This window comes from Thermobia domestica, chromosome 8, assembly GCF_964235325.1.
Source record: "Thermobia domestica chromosome 8, izTheDome1.hap1.1, whole genome shotgun sequence".
Classification (NCBI taxonomy): Eukaryota; Metazoa; Arthropoda; class Insecta; order Zygentoma; family Lepismatidae; genus Thermobia; species Thermobia domestica.
The window spans coordinates 84,382,516-84,408,298 of record NC_137461.1 but is presented as its reverse complement, the minus strand read 5'-3'; the positions used below and the strand labels follow the sequence as shown (position 1 = coordinate 84,408,298).

At 35.1% G+C, this 25,783-nt stretch overlaps 1 protein-coding gene across 1 annotated transcript in view; it reads left to right on the top strand.

Annotated features, from left to right (window-relative positions):
- The window catches only part of LOC145693013 (uncharacterized), a 53,608-nt gene extending 47,223 nt beyond the window's left edge, over window positions 1-6,385 (top strand). Inside the window, exon 11 of the mRNA XM_081768663.1 lies at window positions 1,210-6,385. Within this exon, the coding sequence (XP_081624789.1) occupies window positions 1,210-2,122 (913 nt within the window). The 3' untranslated portion in view covers window positions 2,123-6,385. The remainder of the gene's footprint in view (window positions 1-1,209) is intronic.
- The last annotated feature ends 19,398 nt before the right edge of the window (window positions 6,386-25,783 follow it).

Below are 25,783 nucleotides of genomic sequence, written 5' to 3'. Positions count from 1 at the left end.
TAGGTTAATTTTAAGAAGATACAATAATTTCAAATTTTAATACTAGCACAACCAACTAGGAAAAAATATATACAAATATACCTAGGTATTGGATTTGAAGTATGCCCGATTTAAAGCATAACAGAAAACGTGAATAAAAATATTTCAAATTTTAGTTGATCTTTTTAGATAGAGAGATTTGATAGCCTCTTAGAAATTTTGGTTTCACGAGTCTATTGCTAAATATATATAAGCCATCTAAATATATATACCATTAAAAGCAACGATTTTCTGTCATAGTTTTCTTGCAAGCTGAACACTTGAAAACAATATCGCAACGATGGTAATAAAAACAAAGTATGAAGTATAATTTTATAAAACGAATTTAAGATAACATAATTCTTAATCGTGTTTTATATTTACACTAAACAGAAGTTAATTTGCAACAGGTGCTAAAATATTATTATAATTATTATTATAATTGACGAGGAAAGTCGACTCTTCCCATATATTAGAAGAGTGTTTAGTTAACTAACATTTTACTGTAAATTGCGTTTGTAATGCAAGATTACCAATATATATATATATATATATATACTATACTATAATCTGCCTTGTGATTGCATTGTATGGTGCATTTAACTTGCAAGTCGTTTACAATTAATTTGCAAATTATAATTATGTTTAATGACAATTTTTAACCTTGGATTGCTTGCAATGTTAAGTAAACTTTAATAATCCTGAATTTATATATCTTGTGATTGCTCTTGACAATAGGAGGTGCTGCGTTCGTAATGCCTTCTAGCATTATTTATCATTAGGTATCATATGCTATACAAGCCTTTTCGTAGTGTCATGCTTACACGTATTTCGAGTTCGTTGCTGTATTTATACTGCTTTTCAAACATAATAATTCAAAGGTAACATGTGTTGAGTATATTCTATACGAAAGAAAGTAATAAATGCAAAATTAATTAATAGTTAGAAAAAAAAACGAAATATCAAACTACAGAATGATTATCACGAGTATTCCAAGTTAAAATGAACATGGAATTAATATCTACAAGTTTGTAACTTTTGCTTTGAATAAAACAAAGCTTTTGATAATAGTTGCAGTGATAATGTATCTTCTTTAACCGTAACTACTAGCTGGAAATAAATTTTTCAAGTATATGAACTTATTTCTAAAATATTGAATAGGTTGTTCTCAAAAATAACTTTTAATTTCAGGGCATCGAAACGACAAGCAAAGAAGGATAAAGATAGTGCTGCTCCTCAGGTTGTGGACACTTCCAAGAAATCCACAAAACAAGTTCAAAAAGGAGGGACCCAAAATAAACCGACAGGAAGTTCTAGAAAGAAGCGACGGGTCGAAGAAATAGTACTGAATTTACAACAGTCGCTGAGCACGAAAGAGCGAGATCAGGATGCGTCGGAGGAGAAGGCGGCGCCAGCTGATGTGAAAGAAGAAGGAAATGATGACGTCCCTGAATATTGGCAACATGTTAAAGTGAAATTGGAAGAAATTGATGAGACTGGGCAGGAGAGGGTAATGGAGACTGAAGTAGCAGTACCGGAAGCGGTTGATGTGAAACAAGAGAGGGAAGAATCCAACATTGGTGGAGAAGAGTCCGAAAAGGTGGACTGCTCTGTTGCAGGAGGAAGCAAAGAAGCTTCTTCAGAAGAAGATAGTGTTTCTCAAGCGTCCCAACTGGAGAACGATACCGAAGACTTGCGAGAAATTGAAGATAGTGACACACATAAAAAAGGTGAAATCGTCAATGAAATCGAGGAGAGAACGACGAGGTGTGATGATAGTAATGAAAGTACAAGGAAAAGTAAAAATGATAGTGAAGAAGAGGACGAAGTACCAACGCTTGCTAGAATTTTTCCGTTAGTTATAAATACTCCACGAGGGAGGAAGGATAGCTGGCGTACAAATAAATCTAATTATCCGCCCAACCCCAGTGTCACCAAAAGTGCTAATTCAGAAGAAACTGCAAGACGGGTAGTGGAAGCAAGAAGAGGGAGTGATGGGGAGGAACGCTTAGATGGTAACTCAGGGGACAGTTCAGGGATTGAAAGTGGACTTGGTCGCTGCGAGGTGTTGAACTTAGTCATGCAGAACAAGGGTAAAGAATGAAAAGCATTGAACGGAGTACGCGTCATGCGTATCTCCAAACACAGTAATGGTACCAAAGCAGAATGACAGATCAGGTAAATTGTCTTTTTTTTTTCTTTCTTTCTTTTCCTATTGAAAAATGTGGCATTATGGTTTGTTTTCAGTTGTGATTTTATGTATACACAATTGAAAACTATTTTTATGATGAGGTTTGTTCGGAAATGCGGTGAAATCAAAGATTTTTAATATATATATGTATATATATATAAGGGCTAAGGGTGTGCGAAAAAAAAATATGGTGAAGGTACATGCACAGCATTTCCAAGTAACATTACGTGGTATCGAAAAGATGTAAGATATTCCGTGTTACCCTTATTTGTCTGATGTTTATATCTTTATTTTTCAGTGATTTAAAGATAAAGGGTTAGTTGACTAATCCAGGTAACATACTGAAACATAATGTTGTTATTGTTTTCTATTCATGTGAAATTTATTATATACATTATTTTAATTTCAAGCACTCCAATATAGGTAAGTTAAATGAAATGTTATTATGAGACGTGTCTCCTTATGTAATTTTTTTTGTGGAGTCAAGAAACCTTTCCCATACATACATACTAAGATTTTTCTAATGAAATGATGAAAACTTATCAGTATTTATGTAGCCATATACAGAAGACATGACATAGTTTGAATATTGTATAACATAAATGTTTAATTGAAATATTTGGCTATAAATTCATATGTTTTATGTAGTGGTTTACATATTCTGGGTTTCTATATTTTTTTTGTACTATTATTGTGAGTACATATTTCATGTGCACTCATGGCAAGTGTGGTATTGTTGTCTTTAAAAATCAAAGAATATTAAAATATAAGTACAAGTTTTAATTTTATGATACATTGTTTTCAAAAATTCAGGAATGATACAGGTGTATATCTGTGTTTAATCTATAATTACATGTATCTACTATTTTTTTATTATTATTATTATGCATGCCTTTTGTTTTTTCTTGCTCTTTGACCAAATTTAAATTAACCATACAAAGTAAAATAATCAAGTATATAAGATTAGAAGTATTAGAATCTTTCGTATTGGATAATATTTATAGTCCAAAATTTTCATTATATTTACCCATACAATTTTGGTCGTAAATTGACATTAGCATTTGAAAAGCAAAAGTATTTGACCATTTTTCCCAGTGTTTTATAGTAATAATAATAATAATTGAAGCATTAAATAAATTGGCGTATTTATGAAATATTTCTGAATAATTCAATTCAATTACTATAAAGAATTTTTGAAGTAGTAGTGAAGTTGGATATATTTAGAGTAATGTTATGGTCACGTTTTTGGCATTTAATATATTTTTCTCTTCCAAGATTGGGATACTGCTGGTTCGGCGTGGATAATTATAAATATTAAGAATGATGAGTAGTAATTTGAACATTATATATGCATATATTGACCACTGAGGTTGGGGGTTTTAAATATTCACTTTTTTTTTATTGAATATGTTTTAATACAAACATCTCATATAAAACCCACAACCCGATTTTTCTGCCAGTCTTTTTTTTTTTAATCAGTTATGTCAAAGCTGATACAGCTGCATTTTGGCTGGGTCTACCTCACTTCATACATTATTAGTAATAATGGTAATAATTATAATAATAATAAGGATAATACTTTTGTTGTGATTGTCTGTAGTGTAGTATGTTTATAACCCCATTAGTGAACTGTAAGTTCATTAAATAAAAAAATAAGAAGAGCTACATAAAGAGCTTAAAGAGAGAAAATAGATAAATTTTCTGAAACTTGGGTACAAAATGCTTTAGTGATGGTTTTTTAAAACTTTGAACAAATGATTGAAAAAAAAAAATATTTCTTCAGGTACATGTGACTTGTAATTGGTGTTGACGTACATTGTATGTAATTTTGATTCATCTTTCCTACTTTATATATTTGTCTAACAAAATGAAAACAAAAAACATGGGTCATAAACGTCAGTACATTTACAGTAATTATTGTGTTTCGTTGTTGTAATCTTTTATGCATTTCAAAACAGAATTTTAAAGAATATCTTTTAAAATAATTAAACTTTTTTATTAATCATATCTTTACCTTATTCTGGTTATGCAGAAATTATACTTTGTCAGTGAAAAATTTGGCGAGGTAAAGATGGTATTATGAGTCCCCATTTTGTTTTTTACTTTTTAGGAACGGAGTTTTGAGTTTTAGTTCATTTTTTATTAAAATGCAAATCTTAAGTACAATATTTAATGAAACTACTGTAAAAATCTAAATCATTATGGGCAACTTTAGGGATATGGAAAATCATTAAAGTGAAAGCAAGTCATTTTGGAAAGAAAGTTCTTGTACTGGATGAGCTCCTAATAAAAATAAATAATTTAACTGATGTAGAAAAGAATGTCAGATTTATTCCTACAAACCATTCACGGATTACTAAACTACTTAAAAAATAATTGGAAACTGTCGTTAAAAATAAATTGAAACGATCACCAAGAAACTATTTAAAAGGTTTTATGAGATGCCCTGTGTAATATCTATTTGCAAAGGTGCAAAGTAAACACCCTTCTGTATTCAACGCAGTTATGTGCACACATTTCGCAGATGATACATTGCACTCACAGGACTTAATGTGTATCTGTCGAAAGGAGACTCTTGGAGAACAAACAAACCCGTTCGTTACCGAGTTGGTGTTCCTGATAGATTTCTTACAACCCATATCTGATTCATATGATTCCTTATCTAAATCTTTTAAGAAGCTTTCTTTTTACTGCCTGCTTTCTTTTGTGTTTTCATAGGCTGTTTATAATCCTTTATATACAGGATGGACCAATTATCTTAATACTTCCTTGTAACCTTTAAACTAATGAACAAAAACCGCTGAAATTTTGTACCATGCAAATATCGGTGATATTGTTTGGTATACTCTGCGACACCATAATGTTAACACTGTTGCCAACCCAACATAAAGTTGTATTTTTGCAAATGGCACTACGTCAGCATATTACATATTTCAAATCTAACATGTAAAACGAAAACTTATAACTTTACACTTATTATTCAGTGTTCCAAAGTAAGGGCGCTACAGTATCACAAACATCCTAATGTTCTATAATAGTAGTAACACAAATGAAAGATGTAGCAATGCATATCCCAGGGCTCATAGCGAGTCACTTTTTTTTTAAACTAAAAGTTACTTTTTTTTTTTTTTTTTTTTTCAAGTTGGTCACTAAAAGTTACTTTTTTCACATTTGTCACTAAAAGTTACCTTTTTGGGAGGTAAAGTGACTTTTTCGTGTGATTTATATTTTGCGTGGGTAGTTTTCTAAGAAAAATATAAAAATAAATAGAAAAAGGCAAAAACTTATTACTCATTACTTTTCTGAAAGCTTCAGTACTTGCTGCCACATGTGAAACAGTCAGCTTTATTCTTTCTAAAGCACAGTGGATGGTTGGTGGATGCTTAAGCTCTCAAGGTGGGGTTGAGAACCGTTCTGTATCTATTCTTTCTCCTATCATTTAGTTTTCTCGTAATAGTTAACGCTCCGCTCAACGTGTTGTGTATGTGGTTCATCATGTTCGTTTTGTGTTGTGCTTCTTGTATGTTCTTCTTAAGAGTAGGTGATGAATTTGAATATTTCATGGATTTGAGAACTCTCAATGCTGAGTTAAATATAATGTCTGGGATGAAGAAATTCGGAAGTAGGACATAACTGGTTCCACTTACTCAGAAGCTTCTTACATCTGCTAAGTCTGCTTACCGTAACTATAAAGCATACTTGGAAAACCTAAGAAAGGAGGAAGGTCAAAAAGAAGTAAGGAAGAAAAGATGAAACAAAACAACAAACAGAGAGATTGGCGATGGAGAAATTGATAAAGAAAAAAAGGGCATGATGAGATGTTGGTCATTTTTTCGTGTGCTTTTGGTCACTTTTCAACTATTTACAAGAAGCCAGATCACTATGAGCCCTGATATCCGAAGTACTTTAGTGTCTAATACTATGAATTATGATGTGACGGATTTCAAATTAATACGAACAAAGTTACAAGAGATCAAAAATTTTACTTTTTTCATAAGCCTTTTACGTATTTCGAAAAACTGCTTACATACGTACTTCATCCAATTGATAGGTGTCAATACATGTGAAGACCACAAGTGTCGTTTAGCAATTTAATATCTCAAACCGTTCAGGAGATATGGTAAACATTGCTAAAGTTTCCAATACTGCGTAAAATTATGTAATTCCGAGAACTTATTGGAATTACATCTACTTAGAAAAAATTGTAATATTATAAAAACAAACTAAATCAAAAATTGTTTCAAAAATTTACCACAAATACGCCATTTTAAGTGCTATATTAAATTGCTGTAAACTACATTATGATCTTTATGTCTATTGAAAAACATGTAAAATTTACTAATTCAATGTGATACTTTTGTAAAAAACTTTTTCGAAACAAAAGTATTTTGAAAATGTCAAAATTCTCTGTGCTTTGTAACTTTGTTTGTACTTGTTCGAAATAGGTCATATGATGACCATAGTATTCGGTATTAAGGCACTTTTAATGTGCATTACGCCGTCTGTCTCACTTGCGTTATTACTATTGTGGAACTACAAAATTTGGTTGTTTTTTCGATGTTCGTGACACGGTAGTGTTTTTAGTTTGCAACACTGCATGACAAGCATAGTCTTATATGCTTTCCTTTTACATGTAAATTTGAAATATGTAATAACCCGACGTAGTGCCATTTGGATAAATAAACTTTATATTGGGTTGCCAATACTTTTAATCTGGTTGTATTTCATTGTATCTCAAACAGTATCCCCCTGGCGATATTTGTATGGTACAAAATTCCATCGTTTTTGTCCATTAGTTTAAAAGTTACAAGGGCGTATCAACATAAATGATCCATCCTAATATATATCGTGTAGTTTCGTTTCTCCAGCTGAGCTTGACCGCTTTCTGTTTTCTTCAGCAATCAGAGTTTTAGGTGCTCATATATCAGGCCCCTTTTTTTTTTAAGGGGGGGGGGGTCGTATTACAACGCACGCTATATTGGAATTGAAACATTCATAATAAATCTTTGTAACTTGCAGAGTTTCATAATATCTACACAAAAACAATCTTTAAAGATGCTTGATGCATTGCAATAATATACTAGCATGAATTTAAGTGATTGAACATTTTGATTAAAAGCAGAACAATAACTTATATAAAGGTTTTCAGATCTAGAAAACAAGAACAGCATTTTCATCCATAAACTATGAGCCACAACTTAATAAGAACGCTCTAGTGGAATAAGGCATTACTCAACTAACAGTTCAAGTCGTCACCGCCTGGTTGAGAGCGCTATATGAAAAAAATATTGTAGGGGCTCATAATATCACCTTTACCTCTATATTAAATCCTTTGATGATCATGGAGGTGGAAGACTTTTGTATATAGATACTAAATTTTTGGTAAATATTGCAATTATATGTCCTTGGATTTCGCTTCATTTCCTTATTGCTGCCAAGTGGTCATGATATCAATGTTAATAATTTACGCCCCGTTCTTTGCGACCCCATTATGTATTCTTGCCTTCACCATTAGAACTACATTGTGTTTAATCTTTGTTTGCTATCAATCTACACCATGTGGCGCAACTTTGTTTTAAAAGGCCTTCCTGCTCTTTTATTGAATTGAATTGAGTTTAGCGTTCCACTGAGGCTAAATAAGACGTGGACCTGCATCTTAACCTGGTATCCAAACCACATGAGCTTCTCCAGGAATCAGTATGAACTACATTGCAAGTAGTTGCTTTGTAGATGGCAGAATATACTTCGTCTCTGGCGGAGACACAGCTAGTGCTTAGCCCTTCTATGTAGAATACCGTTGCCGGAAATTATTTTCTGATTCTTTAACTGATCTAGAACTGTGACATTTGAAAGATTTTGTGTAGTTTATTTAAGCGTTGCTAATTTCCACTGTAATTAACATAGAAGAACTGTACATATTTGGTGTTACTCGTAAAGAAACGGGCTTTCAAGTGCTGATATCTACTTGTTAGCATGACTTTTGTGTCGGGAATGATAAACTCTGGGCAAAATCTCCCTTTATTTTTCAGGAAGCTCTACAGACTTTTACCCTTGGCACAAAAAGTGTAACCTGATAGTCTTCAAACACTCTTGTATTGTGACTGTCTGTTGATAGTGTTGTTGGGTGATAGTGAGTTGTATGCGAGGCGATGTAGTACGCATTCGTATGTGCAATAAGCCAAATAATGGCGCAAAATGCATATATTCAAGAATGTTTTGTGTAGGCCTATCGAGAGCAACAAATATCCGACGTGATGGCGGCATTTACAACTCGTGGAAACATCTTCAGAGGAGATCAGTACGTGACGAAAACGAAAGCTAGGTAAGAGAAATCGAGGAACATTGAAGAGGATTGTTTGAAAGAACTGTAAAGATAATGCTGCACAACTGACTTCCGAACTAAATTAGTATGTTTAACAGCGCTCATGGAGGGGGAGTCCACCCCCCGAGAAGTGTTTTGTCTCTACCAGGGGCGCACTTATGGAGGTCCATCCAGTTCGGACCTCGATTAATCTTAAAAACTGAAAAGATATGACCTTATGATTTGATTATTAACTATTTACGATATTTTTTTTTTCTTGAGGGTATAGTGGAGGAAGCACATGAAAATTACTTACAGCTTTTTTCGGGGTGGAGAAAGGACATCATCTAAGTTTTTCAGAAACTATAACATAGATATAGTCTTCCAAAAAACTTGCTAGTTTCTGGAGCCATAACAACATTAAACACTTAATGACGTTATTGTCAAAGAATAGAGGGTAGTTATCAGGGTTGCAATGTTCCCCAGCCGTTTTTTTTTGGGGGGGGGAGTAAAGCCCAGAAAATCTTACCTCTAAAAATATATTTAAGCTCGAAGAATTTAGGAAAACTATAAAATGGATTTAAAAAATTGCAGTCTTGGTCAATAATTAGTTTTGGATTAAGGGCCATAAAATTTTTGAACGTCCCCTAAATCGAGTTTTCATATTTTCTACGGAATAAGCGCATCATACTGAGTTAGGTGATAGTTTGGGTTCGGCTAAACTATATGTAGTTCTCCAGATATAAGGCTTACAAGAAAATTTTGATTGAAATATATGGGATCTTTTGATCCAAAAATAACTGGTGTGTTAATTCCTATAGTCAGGAATTTCAGAAAAAAATCTTGAGGAGGCAGTATTTGGAATGCAAGAGGAGAGTGATTGGAATTACTCAGAGGAGTATTTACAGGGAGAAAACTTAAGCTAAACTTTCTTTCATTTCATTCGATATGTAATACATAATGCTGTAATAAAACCAGATTTATTGCAACTTTGGATTTAGTCCTCCATAACGATATTCTAAATACGTTTACACTAAATACGCCACTGGTGTTACTGTTTTAAAATAAAGTTTACAGGAGGTTTTCTTTTTCTGTGGATATTCCATAATATAATACAAGATAAAAAGAAATGCTAACTTTTTACTGTTTGGCTTTCCCTTGTTTTTGAAAAAGAAGAACATGCGCAAATATTCAAGTGATATAAATTTGAAGTAGTGTAAATAATGAATCTTACAATGTAAAAATATTCTTAAGCCAAGCATATATATTTATGATTTTAAAACTGCATTTTTTAAATTCACTCGGAATTTCTCTAAATGACATCGAAGAAATTTTAGTTTGAACTAGGCCTGGTATCTTCCCAACTTTTTTCAAAAGTAGTCCAGGCCCGTATCCAAGGGGAGTCTAATAATTTTACCGGCCTCCCTAAAATTTTCAAGGTAGGCTTCCAAATGAACTACAATACTCAGGCTGCTACTCAGGTTGGATCGCCTTCCCAACGTCTACCCCCCCCCCCCCCTAACATTTTTGGGCTGGCTACCAGCCTGAGTAGCACCTCACAATAATTTGAATTAGAGTGATCAATCACAAAATTATTTGAAACCTTATTAAACATAGAAGTTATATGGTTATGTATCCTCGTCGCCATAAGTGCCTTTACATCGCAGTGACGGGTATGTGACCGCGCAGTACTCCAAGGAAGGGATGGTTGTATAAGCATTTGTGATTAATTTTGAAGAGTTTTTATTTTGACTAGGGAATTAACATAGGTGAAGGGAGTAAAAACACAGATTTGAAGCATCAGTTCACTGTTATTGAAGCATCAGTGCACGAAAAGATTCGTATTCTCAGTTTTTCTATTTATTGTTTTATATGTTAAGTTAAACACCACAATATGTATCACTGATATCGCAGATCGTATTAATTTTTAAAATCGTGTTTGTAACCTATTGTCAAAACATTCATCTCCAGACATGATGTAGAGAGAAGAGAAAGAGATACGTCATCTGTAATATATGTATATGTGATTCACTAAGTAACTGTAGAAATTAGTTAAAGGACACATAAGAGAGCGAAAAGGAGGTCTAGAAGTCTGAACTTTTTAGAGACGTCCTAGATAGGTGAAAATATAGTTAAAAATTGCAAAGGGTATCATGTAATTTACCTTTCTTTTCTTATATTCTAGTATACTTTTTCTTTCACATCCAAACATCTCTATTCAGAATTATGAGATAAAGGTGAAGAGAGAAACATTTCCATTTCAAGAATTATATCAGGAAAAAAATCGTTTGACTCAGACTAGACTCGAACTCGCAAACCTTGAAGCCATGGCTCAGCGCTCTACCGATTGAGCTAACAACTTCTGTTGGAAAAGCCTGATTTCTACAACTACCGGTTGCTGAATGGTGTGTATTAACCAAGTTTGCCGATATAATTGCTTCATATAGCTATTGCAATAATAATAATAATAATAATAATAAAGCAGAAGAAGAAGAACAGAATTTAAAAAGTCGCATATGTTAAAAGTTTGACGTGCAGAGTAAGTCCTAATGTGAGATTTTATTATTTATATATAATAAATGTAAGCGTGGTTTGTTCGTGCGTGCTACTCAAACTGCGCAACTCACTACCTAGTCCCATAAGGGTAGGTACAGTAGCCTTGCGTCCTCCAACCGTGAAGAATATTTGGGTTTGAGCCTATGCGTGTCCTAAGAGGAAGGAAGAGATTGAAAGAAAGAAAAGTGGTTTAGAAATTATGCAAACGTAGAATATCTCACGAGGTGAGGTGATATAGAGTTCAGCGTGTCTTTCAGCTACTACTCTATACAAGACGTGCATCTACGACTTAACGTGGAACCAGAACCACACGACTCCTGACGGAAATCGAAACCCGTATCACCTCTAGTTCTATTATGGGAGACACAGGAACATGTAAAAATACTCGAAAATGAACGATATTAATGTTAAATCCATAGCTTTTGAGTACATGAATTATGTATGATACCCTCTATATCGTTCACATCAAAGTTTAGCATTATCGGCATGGAGGTTTAATGGGAGGGGTGAAAATTAAAAATTCCTAATTGAAAGATATGAGTGTCTATTCAATAGCTTTTGGGGTCGCTGAAATGAATAATTACACTCCCGATACTATTAAAGCCCAAAGCTTTACTCTTTCGTTAGCAGGAAGTTTATTCATTTACTTAACTCAGGACACCTTAAAGTTAAGGATATGAAACTCGATGCATATATTTCTAATTCAAAATTATTATATACGTATTGTAGCTTAGACTTCTAAGGAGGGGAAGGGACAATTTACGCAATGATTTCCTTCACATTCGAATAAAATACTGCCCCATGATATTGCGAAAACTCATTACTAGTGGTGTCATTGCTAATAGTTTTCCGTATTTGTTTATATCCCTACTCATTTATAACAGTACGGTATCTCATTTTTCCTGTGACGGGAGCAACACCTAAGCGAGCATTCAGTAAAGTAAATGCCATTAAAATCTATATTCATAGCACAGTGGTGCAAATAAAGTTGAGCTCTTTGGCAATCTTTTGCACGGGAAGCGAATAAAGCCACCACTTTGGAAAAGTAGCTAATGAATTTCTCTCCGAAAAATCTCACCCGCACATTTATTTTACAGGTGGTGGTTTATAGCTATACTTAAGTTTGTTGAAATTGCTCCAGTGAGGCGAGACACTGAAGTCATTCGTAATAAGGGGGGAAGGGACATGTAAAAGTAGTCAAATATGAACAATATTAGTATCGAAATCATAGTTTTCGTGGTCGCAGATGAATAGTGACGCTGTCGATGTTGCTTAGGTACACCTTGTCTCAAAAAGGTTGAGCGCATTCTTTATTGCTGTTTCGAGGCAAAAATTTTCTAAGTCCAACTTCGGGTATCTTCGGGAAAAAGTAAACCAGGTTCGAACCTCGAAGCCAACCTTTGCAACCTCGGGAAAAATTTTGCAGATGTGTTTTTCTTCTTTTAAATATAATAAGACTTGTTACCAATTATATATAAAAAAGCAACATTGATTGAAATACTTAATGATACAATATTTCGAAACTGTATTAATGCCAGCACATGCTTGTTTGTCATTTTGCTCTCCATACTTAATGGAATATTTAGATACGTAAACGAATCTTTCCATATGTAAAAGAATGGTGAAAGTTAACACATAGAACATTATTCTCTCCTGAGTACTAAAATAAGAGTCAAAGTAGAACAAAAACAGCGTTTGCAGTGGATATGAATGTAATTATTATCTTAAATACCGTTATATATCGCTAGAAGTACTATTCGTGGAGCGCTTGTGTTAGCTCAGTGGTACGCCGCTGGATTTCAAATCGTAAGGTCGAGGGTTCGCTTCCGATCTGAGTCAATGTTGTTTTATGAAATTCTATGTTCTGCAATGCATGAAAAATTATATAAAATAATTACATTAAAATACGTTAGTTGTATATATATAACATATAATCATTGCAGAACAAAGTGATTATTATGTTTAAAATATAACAGGTGATCACAGTACGTTGGTATTCTATGATAAATGTGAATGTTAAATACAAATTAAGAAAATAATATCATCTCAATAAATAAATTATGTAGTGTATTTATTTGCAGCTATTTGTCATATAGGGGTTACTTCTGAACATTCGTATTACAGCATGTCATTGATATTCTTGAAAAATTATCCGAGGCATAAAAAGAGGGTATAAACAGAGAATCCAAAGTCGGAACGCTCGCAAGAAATTCATGAACCCCAAAGGTCACGTGAGCAGACTGGAATTGTCCTTATGAAGCATGCCACAGCAGAAGGTCTTTACATAGATTTTCAATTCAATACCTGATATATGCTTTTGCAATGTGGAAGTGGTGATGCCTTTGGTCGCTCTCTCTCACTTTCTCGCTCGCTCACTCTGTATTTATATATATGAAAGTGGATGTATGTGTGTGTTTCGACATAATTCTGATATGTCTAGAGCAATTTTAACCATATTTCTTACAATCTGGAAAAGAGTACTGTCGGGATATATACCAAAAATGCTAGAAAAGGATCGATATTAGTATCGAATCCATAGTTTCGTGGTCGCTTAGGTAAACAGTTCTACTTTCAATTCAAGTCCAATTAAGCTCCCATTAGCACCCAGGGTGGTTACATAGCGACAAAAAATATCGAAATCAACCAATATTAGAGTCGAAGCGTAAGTTTTCAGTGCCGCATTTCCCATTAGTCCAACTAGGCCCGTAACATATTTGAAGAGTGCAAAGTTTAAAATTTTAATTTTTTCGTATGAAAAAGTTAAAAAAATCGAGAGCAAATATACTATTTCATGAGCAGTCCTCTTTTACTATTCTAATATATTTAATGATAGCGTAAGAAATCTGAAAATAATTCAGAACATGTTTACCATTTATTTTTTGTTACGTAATTGTAGCTGTAGCATCTAGTGAGTGGTATTTAACTGCAATAAATTCACTAATTAAGCATATTCGAATTAAGTTTTATTTGTAAGTTAGGGATCAAGGGACGGAGAAATATGTAGTTATTGGGGGCGCCGAGAGCAAAAGTGCGTAGGGACGCCGAGCTTCTAAATGCAGCACTGTTCGCTGAATTAATTGGTAGAAATTTTAATGCCATTTAAGACCAAATTTAGTCCTAGCAGTGGCAGTATCCGTTTGCTGTCCTAGGAGGAATGAAAGGGACTGACATCAAAATTATAAAAAAAGACCTACATTAGTGTCGAATCTATAATTTTGGGGGTCTCTTAGGTAAAGATTGGAACTTCAGATGCCATGTAAGTTAAGCCCTCATTAACACAATGAATTAGTTTGTGAAATTTGACATGTAGAAATAATTGAAAATAACCAATGTTAGTATACAACCCATATCTTTCGTGGTCGCCAAGTTCATTGGGAGCAGTTCTGATGACCTTTAAGTTCAACTTCCAGTAAGAGTAAGATCCCCCAGCACATCTAATAAGGAGAGCGTAGTTCTGGAATGTCTGGGACAACCTTTACCAAACTTGGGGGACATATTACTTTCAATCAAAGAAGAAAATATTGTAGTAGTATGAAGTTATGGAAGTTGGGAGGTGTGACATGTAAAAATAATGTAAAACGACTGATCTTAGTGTTTTATCCATAATTTTCTCGGTCGTTGAGATGGATAGTGATGCTCCAAATGGAGGTTACATCCAAATTCATCCCCATCTTCACAGGATGATGGCCTGGGAGAGCTAAAAATAAAATCTCAAAAATTACTTAAATATTTGTCGAATTCATAGTTTTCGGGGTGAGAAAGCGTTTCTAATAACTTTGGAAGGTAATTTGTACCCACGTCTAGATGGGCTTTTTAATCATATCAATTTCTCACCTTAAGAACAAATTACCATTACAATTATGATATTAAGCCAACCTTCGCAATCGATGAAAAAATTATGTGGATGTATGTTTCGTCTTTTAAATGAAACAAGACATGTTAAAATCAAAGATGGAGTGGGTCAGTGGGTCGGTTGGTAAGTGGGTGAAATGGGTCAAGATTTGTGAGTGGATCAGTGGATCGTGGGTCAAAAGGACGTGACCTACTGCGAAACACCACTCACCGTGACTCACACTGGCCCACCCGGTGGCCACCCTTTTAGTCCAAAGATATTTCGTCCAAAGAACATTTCGTCCAGAGACATTTAATCCAAAGACATTTGGTCCAAAGGACAATTCGTCCAAATGACATTTCGTCTAAAATACAATTGGTCCAAAGGACATTTCGTCCAAAGGACATTTCGTCCAGGGATGTTTAGTTCAAAGCACATTTCGTCCAAAGAACATTTGGTCCGGTAACGCTTGGGGGTCAAGGGTTTGTTTCTATTAGAAGAGTAAAAGTGATTCATATAACATTATGACTCAGTAGCTTCTTATTTCTAAAGGAAATTTGAAATAGAGATTTATTCCGCAATTTTCATTTTGATAGAACAAATAATGCTGAGATATTCAGAAAAACGTAAACGCCTGAAAACAACATGGCCGAACAACAGGAGTGAGGGAAAGGTTGTAGTGTGAAGTATGTTGCTGTAATAACTGCTAACATGACATCTAAAATTTTCATGTTGTGAATGAAAATTTTCATGTGTTTTCATTTTATTAATCATATCTCCAAGCCCCTCATCCTGTAAAGATGAGGATGAATTTGGATATAATGCCATTGAGTGCCTCACTACTCATCTCAACGACCGAGAAAACAATGGATAACACTCTACAATCAGTCATTTTACACTATTTTTACATGCCACTCTTCCCAACTTCAATCCCTTGAGGTATCTGAATTCCACAATATTTTTTTCCTTAGATTGAAAGTAATATGTCTCCCATGTTAGGTAAAAGTTGCTCCAGACATTCCGGAGTTTCGCTGGAATATACACGTATACATACATCAAAACATTTAGAGCTGTGTGAGCAATGCTTTTGATGTTGCTCCTGTAAATTCAAAATCCAGGAGGCATAGTCGCTCATACCAAAACGTGGCATTAAATGATATTGTGTTTGTAACAGTGTCACGAACTCAAACTATGGATTTCACACTAATCTCAATCACTTGAGACATTTTATTTTTCATCCTTTATCGCCCGCCATAATAATGGGTTTTGAACCAATTGAATTGATTTTGAGTTTAACGTCCCGTCAGCAGTGAGGCTATATGAGACGTAGACCTACTAATTAACGCGAACTACATGAGCTCTCGCTGGGGGCCGAATCTGGGTCTCCCACACCGAAAGCGTGTACGCTATACGCTTAACCACAAAGGAGCTTTACGATGAGAGTTAAATTTGGACTTTAACGCTTTCGGAGTTGTAATTATTAATTTCTGCAACAACGAGAACTATGGATTCGACACTAATATCGATCGCTTTTACTTTATATATATTGGCGGAGAGAAAGGGACCACATCCATATACAAAAGCCTTGCAGATTATTGAACTGAAATCCTTTGGAAAGAAATCCTATTCTGCTTTCTGTCTCGAGTATAAATAAGTCTCTTAGACATGACTTCGTGTTCGTAAATTTCCTGTTTACATAGTTTTGGGGATCGGGAGTTTTGTGTCTGTAACGAAGATTGGAGTTTGTATAATAATTTATGTTTATACCTGAATGGTCTCTTTACCCTTCAGAAAGCGTAAATCACTTGCTGTAATGAGAAAATTCAGAAGTAACTTCCGATGACAAATAGCTCCAAATAAATACACTACATAATTTATTCATTGCAATGATATTATTTTCTTAATTTGTATTTAACATTCACATATATCATAGAATACCAACGTACTGTGATCACCTGTTATATTTTAAACATAATAATCACTTTGTTCTGCAATGATTGTATGTTATATATATACAGCTGACGTATTTTAATGTAATTATTTTATATAATTTTTCATGCATTGCGGAAAAAAGGAATTTCATAAAAAAAACATTGACTCAGATCGGAAGCGAACCCTCGACCTTACGATTTGAAATCCAGCGGCGTACCACTGAGCTAACACAAGCGCTCCACGAACAATACTTCTAGCGATATATAACGGTATTTAAGATAATAATTACATTCATATCCACTGCAAACGCTGTTTTTGTTCTACTTTGACTCTTATTTTAGTACTCAGGAGAGAATAATGTTTTATGTCTTAACTTTCACCATTCTTTTACAAATGGAAAGATTCGTTTACGTATCTAAATATTCCATTAAGTATGGAGAGCAAAATGACAAACAAGCATGTGCTGGCATTAATACAGTTTCGAGATATTGTATCATTAAGTATTTCAATCAATGTTGCTTTTTTATATACAATTGGTAACAAGTCTTATTATATTTAAAAGAAGAAAAACACATCTGCAAGATTTTTCCCGAGGTTGCAAAGGTTGGCTTCGAGGTTCGAACCTGGTTTACTTTTTCCCGAAGATACCCGAAGTTGGACTTAGAAAATTTTTGCCTCGAAACAGCAATAAAGAATGCGCTCAACCTTTTTGAGACAAGGTGTACCTAAGCAACATCGACAGCGTCACTATTCATCTGCGACCACGAAAACTATGATTTCGATACTAATATTGTTCATATTTGACTACTTTTACATGTCCCTTCCCCCCTTATTACGAATGACTTCAGTGTCTCGCCTCACTGGAGCAATTTCAACAAACTTAAGTATAGCTATAAACCACCACCTGTAAAATAAATGTGCGGGTGAGATTTTTCGGAGAGAAATTCATTAGCTACTTTTCCAAAGTGGTGGCTTTATTCGCTTCCCGTGCAAAAGATTGCCAAAGAGCTCAACTTTATTTGCACCACTGTGCTATGAATATAGATTTTAATGGCATTTACTTTACTGAATGCTCGCTTAGGTGTTGCTCCCGTCACAGGAAAAATGAGATACCGTACTGTTATAAATGAGTAGGGATATAAACAAATACGGAAAACTATTAGCAATGACACCACTAGTAATGAGTTTTCGCAATATCATGGGGCAGTATTTTATTCGAATGTGAAGGAAATCATTGCGTAAATTGTCCCTTCCCCTCCTTAGAAGTCTAAGCTACAATACGTATATAATAATTTTGAATTAGAAATATATGCATCGAGTTTCATATCCTTAACTTTAAGGTGTCCTGAGTTAAGTAAATGAATAAACTTCCTGCTAACGAAAGAGTAAAGCTTTGGGCTTTAATAGTATCGGGAGTGTAATTATTCATTTCAGCGACCCCAAAAGCTATTGAATAGACACTCATATCTTTCAATTAGGAATTTTTAATTTTCACCCCTCCCATTAAACCTCCATGCCGATAATGCTAAACTTTGATGTGAACGATATAGAGGGCATCATACATAATTCATGTACTCAAAAGCTATGGATTTAACATTAATATCGTTCATTTTCGAGTATTTTTACATGTTCCTGTGTCTCCCATAATAGAACTAGAGGTGATACGGGTTTCGATTCCCGTCAGGAGTCGTGTGGTTCTGGTTCCACGTTAAGTCGTAGATGCACGTCTTGTATAGAGTAGTAGCTGAAAGACACGCTGAACTCTATATCACCTCACCTCGTGAGATATTCTACGTTTGCATAATTTCTAAACCACTTTTCTTTCTTTCAATCTCTTCCTTCCTCTTAGGACACGCATAGGCTCAAACCCAAATATTCTTCACGGTTGGAGGACGCAAGGCTACTGTACCTACCCTTATGGGACTAGGTAGTGAGTTGCGCAGTTTGAGTAGCACGCACGAACAAACCACGCTTACATTTATTATATATAAATAATAAAATCTCACATTAGGACTTACTCTGCACGTCAAACTTTTAACATATGCGACTTTTTAAATTCTGTTCTTCTTCTTCTTCTTCTTCTTCTTCTTCTTCTTCTGCTTTATTATTACTATTATTATTATTATTATTATTATTATTATTATTATTATTATTATTATTATTATTATTATTATTATTATTATTATTGCAATAGCTATATGAAGCAATTATATCGGCAAACTTGGTTAATACACACCATTCAGCAACCGGTAGTTGTAGAAATCAGGCTTTTTCAACAGAAGTTGTTAGCTCAATCGGTAGAGCGCTGAGCCATGGCTTCAAGGTTTGCGAGTTCGAGTCTAGTCTGAGTCAAACGATTTTTTTCCTGATATAATTCTTGAAATGGAAATGTTTCTCTCTTCACCTTTATCTCATAATTCTGAATAGAGATGTTTGGATGTGAAAGAAAAAGTATACTAGAATATAAGAAAAGAAAGGTAAATTACATGATACCCTTTGCAATTTTTAACTATATTTTCACCTATCTAGGACGTCTCTAAAAAGTTCAGACTTCTAGACCTCCTTTTCGCTCTCTTATGTGTCCTTTAACTAATTTCTACAGTTACTTAGTGAATCACATATACATATATTACAGATGACGTATCTCTTTCTCTTCTCTCTACATCATGTCTGGAGATGAATGTTTTGACAATAGGTTACAAACACGATTTTAAAAATTAATACGATCTGCGATATCAGTGATACATATTGTGGTGTTTAACTTAACATATAAAACAATAAATAGAAAAACTGAGAATACGAATCTTTTCGTGCACTGATGCTTCAATAACAGTGAACTGATGCTTCAAATCTGTGTCTTTACTCCCTTCACCTATGTTAATTCCCTAGTCAAAATAAAAACTCTTCAAAATTAATCACAAATTCTTATACAACCATCCCTTCCTTGGAGTACTGCGCGGTCACATACCCGTCACTGCGATGTAAAGGCACTTATGGCGACGAGGATACATTTTATTGCAAATGTATAATCGTATTAAATTTAATATCAGACTTTTTTTTATATATATCCTACCAGAGAATTATAACGCATTATGAAATCGTGTAATAATTCTTGTAAAGGCATTCCTAATTTGAATCGAATGGATCCTTCTTTGTCTTTTGAATGGAAATTGCCAGTGGCGTAGCACACTTTTGCGCCCCCCCCCCCCGCAAAGTATAGAGAAGGGGCCCTAGTTGTAAAGCCGACAGAAGTAAGGTTGAAGTTCTACTTCTTTAAATCTTTATTCATCGCAAGACTTCGGGGCCCCTATACCTCGGGGCTCCCCCGCACTGCGGGGGCAGCTGCTACGCCACTGGAAATTGCTCAAGAACACGAGTTAAAAATTCTTCCCTGGAACATTTATTCTTTTTACACAGAAATCATGTAGTGGTTCAATGATGAGTCTCCGAGTCGATTGTGCTGAAAGTCCTTTCAACGGTAGTCGTTGAAACACAGCTGATATTTTCACACGTGAGCTTTTCAGTACATCATAATCGAGAGCTGAACTTACACAGGGTGTTTCAAAACAACCCCGACAACGTTTGGGAGGTGATTCCTGACACAGACCAACCTGGGTGGACAAATGCTTCCTTTCGGAGTTATAGGCTGCCGAAAACATGAAAAAATGAACTTCAAAGGCCCATAGCTCCAAAACTATGGGACCTATCGTAGTCGGGTCAAGACTTTACTTAGGAACTAATATGTGCTCTATCCAAAAATCCATGTTTCAGAATCCTAAGGTACCCACGCAACGAGTTTTGTACAGGCAGTTTGGTTACGGGCATATAATCTGAAGTACTTACTTAACTACCTCTATAAAAAATGTTGCGGAAGTACTGCAGGATTCTGAAGCATGTATTTTTAGATAGAGCACATATTAGTTCCTTGGTAATGTCTTGACCCGACTACGGTAGGCTCCATAGTTTTGGAGCTATGGGCCTTTAAAGTTATTTTTTTTCACGTTTTCGGCAGCCTATAACTCCGAAAGGAAGCATTTGTGCACCCAGGTTGGTCTATACTTTTCGTCTTATCTTGGTGTCAGGAATCACCTCCCAAACGTTGTCGGTGTTGTTTTGAAACACCCTGTATATTTGTAGAGAATATATTTCAATGGCGTCACATTTATTGCTTTGCCAAGAAATTAAAGGATTTTACACCTGCTTGTAATTGCTCTTCATCTGTGTCATGAATAAACCATCATGAAACAGAATAAACCGAAGAGATTTCTGACACTTTTTATCAAATAAATGTGATCAAAAGTTAAAAAAAAAATAAATAAATAAATAAACCTATTACATCTCTAGTAAATTTTCTGTCGAATTCAGCTATTTATTTACTGTGCTGGTAAATTTTAATAGTACTTCGAAATATTTGTTTCTTCTACACTCTTCTTTTACTAAAACAAACTTAGATGGGCCTTATGCAGAGTCGTTTTGAAGACTGATTAACGTCATACTATGAGGTTGACTAAAGGATGGTTATCAAAATTGTATTCAGAGTCTCTGATTAGGACGTAGTATTTGACGAAGTTAATCACATGTGACTAATTAGTCTAGAACAGAGGCTAATCTTTTACCCACGGTTTAGCGTGCGACACAACATTTCGTATTTCATATATTTTCATTTTTACAGACTACGCATGCGCTCTACTTTTCCGTAGTTGCCACACTTTTGTTCTCACCCGATGCATTGGGTTTATATTAGTTAATCATACCCAAATCATAATTTTAGTTGTACTCAAAGTAGACTCTGAATACCATAAAGTGCACTTTCCTTAGTAAAGAGTTAGTATGCCTACTAACTAGTCTGAGACTAACCGTCGATTAACGAATTCTCTCTGAATACCGCCCAGATAAGTTATTTTAATGTCTTAGTAAGTGTCAGTAACAGAACTACTTTCTTATTTTGTTGCTCTCACCGGTTAGATCTACACAAATTGATTTTAAATGTGAGCTTACGCCTGGAATTAGTTGCGGTAATATTGCTGACAGTCCTCCTTTGGTAAATATTTACTTAAATTAGACACAATACGCTGTGCCTTGCTTTCTCGCAAGGAAATGCCAGCATTTGCGTCGACAAAAGACTATGCCATCTACTAAAGTAAAGCAAGTAAGTGAGGACACAAGGCCATGGTAGAAAATTAAACAGGGCGGAACTCGAAGTGCAGTCACTTTCTCGTGACGAGTTCTGGGTTAATTTGGCTTAATAATAAATGATTGAGAATGTTGATAATGAATTGCATTACAGTAAAAAAGTAAACTCTACTTTTAGGCTTCTAAAAAATTCATTTTTATACATACATATAAAATGACGCGACATTCTTGTCTTAAGCGTTGAAATTTTATCAATTTAACGAAAGTGGGCTTTGGGAAGGTTAATTACGTATAGTTAAAGCTGTCCCTAAGATTGACTCTAAAAGAAACGAGAATATATGCAATTTACACAGCCAGAAACGTGAAATATGGTGCGGCACATGAAGGTGTTGACTAAAAATTCTGAAAAAAATCTGGTACACTTTGCCCACTAAAATACACCCTTTAACCGCTTCGCCGAACCGATTTTCGAAAAAAGTTGAAATTCGGCCCAACCTTCGATGCCGTACTTTTATCATAGTTTTAACATTTTTCTGGGAAAGTATAGCCCTGGTCATCCCCCAGGTAGCAGTGCCTACAGTTAAAATGTTTATTCATTATGTTGTTATTATGGGATTATTAATGATCCCAGTTACGGTACCTCAAGGTGTTGGAAATGAAGATCAATGTAATAAATGTGAATCATATTTTACGCGTATATATGGCGAAAGGAACGGTTCCTGGTTCAGTATGCAATAGCTTGCATTACATTAGAAAAATATTTCCGTTAGGTATAAGATTTTCCTTAGATGATACCTATTACCAATATGTCTGAAATTTCAGAAGGTATAAAAAGATAGTTAAAACTAATTAGAAATTAAAAGAATTCCAAATTCATTAATTTATACAACACCTGATTACCCTGGTTTTGAAGGGAGGATTGAAGAATTTAAAAGTTGGTAATATGCTTCTCTAGAGGAATACGTAATGCACCAACGGGTCGGTAAGTGCACTTTAAAAGACTGATATCTAGGAACGTGACAGAGAAAAGTGCTTTAAAAGAGAGGAAAGCAAACGTCAGAGCCAAAGAAAGTGCACTTTGGACGAGAACGGTTTAATTGTGTCACCTAAAAGATCGAAAGTAAGTACAATCTTTGTTAGTTCATTTAAAAAGCGAAGCCGAAGGAATGTGGATTTCCGATCGTTAACGTTTTTCGTGAATTCTCTCTCTCTCGCTCTCTTTTTTTAAATAAGCAACCATCCTCAAGCTTTATCATTTCTCACTAGTAAAAAGAGTTACTTTTTAAAATTGTAATTCAGGTCTACATGATTTGTCTAAAAAGTATAGGGACTACATTCACGAAAAAATGCTGATATTTGTGCAGTGGGGTAAAATTAATCAAAATAAGATCTCGTTGCGTCTATATGCTGTTGCCGACGCTTCTTCCAGTTTATTAAGTTTCACGGATGTCTAAGACAAATGTCCTGGAAACATGTGTCGATGTTGTTTCCACTCTTTCCACTGTCCTATCATTGTGTTCTTTCACCCTCTGTTTCATCCGACGGATGAAAAAGAGGTCGAGCGGAGAAAATTTAGGCTGCAAGGAGGCTGATGCCCACGTTCTGGTTTGCTAGACACTTCCTTATGCATAGCGACGTGTGACGGCGCATTGTCGTAGTAGAAAACCCAGGGATCAGCGATCTCCCTTAAGACGCGACACATCCTTTCAGATTTACATAAAACTTGATCGCATTTGCTGTTCAATCGTATTCTGCGTCTTCATTCCGACAGAACAAAAATACTGTTCACTCTGGATATGAACCACTTTCGATTTTTCAATGTTAATTTCCATTCCAGATAGTTTCCCAGTGTCAGTTATTTTGCCAATAATATTCTGTAGTCCTTCTTCGGTTCTAGCTATAATAACTGTATCATCTGTATACTTCATCTTGTTGATGATCTGCCCACCAATCTTGAAATCCCCAATTTCCATTAATGCTTTCTTCATTAAACATGTTGAATAATTGGGGCGACATATTATATCCTCGCATGACTCATCTTCCAGTCTCCACACTATTGGTTTCTCCTTCATTCAAGTGCAACTTCACTCATTGTCCTATATATAGGTTGCGAATAAGTCGTCGGTCTATACAGTTGACCCCAATTTCTTCAAGTATTCTCAGAAGTTTCATCCAACTGAACTGGTCGAATGTTTGATCTTCGATTCCAAACATACGTATACTTTTTGTTAGCTTTCCCTAGCTATATTAAGGAAAAAATCCTTATTAGTCCCAGGACCTGCCAAAAGGCACAATACTTAAGAGAAATAATAATTAGAACCTTTAACAGGCACGAAGTTCTCATACTCTAATTGAGAAAATGCGAAAGACAAGTGTTCGTCGAGTATTAGAGGCTACAGTCCATCAGCACTGAAGGGGCCGCGGTGGCTCAGTGGTAGAGCGTTCACCTCTGGTGCTTGGGGTCCCGGGTTCGATCCCAGCCCCCGCCAAGTGAACTTTGTGGTGGACAAACACCGTGTGCGTGGGTTTTCTCGGGGTTCTCCCGTTTCCTCCCACTTCCTTCATTCCACCATTTCATTCATTACTCATCATCACCGTCTCCTTTAGCCTAACCGGCATAACCGTGGGACGTAAAACTTAAAGATTTCCATCAGCACTGAGTTTTCAAATTTGAAAATTATATATTAAATTTAAACTTTAGATAATAATTCGATGAATTTTTAATTATAATCAGGTTCGTTTTTAACAGTAACACATGTGATGCAGAGGACCATTGGGCCTCATAATGCCATAATATGGCAGTTGTAGTTCGCAAAGGATTTCGTTATGCCTACTGCAGAGAGCTTTTGCATTATTCAATACTCGTGTCTCGACAGGGCAACCAGTTGCTGTTGTAAAACATTTTGAAGTGTAACGATATTAACCGACTAAAGTTACCGACCTGTGAGACTTTTGTACAGGAAGATGAGGATGCAGTGTGCAAGAATCTCTTCGAGAAAACTACCCGTTCTTAGTCGAATCCGATTCCTGTGTATTTGTTTACAACCTCTTCGAGGCTGGTTTAGCCTATCCCTGTTGTGAAAACTAGTCTTTCTTTCATTGGTTGATATGGTTTAATTTAGCTGTAAAGATTCAGAACCCCGGACTACCGATTAAATATCGTATCGTATCGCATCGTAATATCGCAAATTTGGGATTACAACGCAATGCAATTTTTCTGTTGGTTTGTCATTTTACTCTGCGTGAAATTAACCCTTAAACACTAGCCAGGGATTTTAACGAAATCATAGACTCTCACGTTAGTGGCCCTGGGCCACCACCTAATTTTCACAGAGTCATGATTCATACATCATTGGAAAGCTTATGGATCACAGATTCCAACGAGGTAACATTTGTGCAATTTCCGATTTATTTGTAGAAGAAAAAGAAAAATATGAAAAAAGAAAATAGAATTTGGGAAGCCCTGGTAAACCTTACAATTACCCTACGCTGGCAAAATGAAGTTCATGTGTAGGCAACATACTTGTGACAATAATATGCAAAAATGATTGCCATTGTTGCAATACAAAGCGAGATAAAAATTCACAACCAAATTCAAATTCCTAATAAAAACTATGTATTTCTATATCATTTTAGAAGGGCGGTTACAGACCTTCACGTTGTCAGCCCTGATAACGCCCCTAATTACCACAGAGTCAATGCCACAGTCCTATCTCTGGAGTGGGCTGAAAAATAGTACCAAATTGAAACAAAAAGGTCTGAATTCATTATTTTATGCCAGTGTAATGCATGGCTTTATAACACGAAACTAAACGAGGTA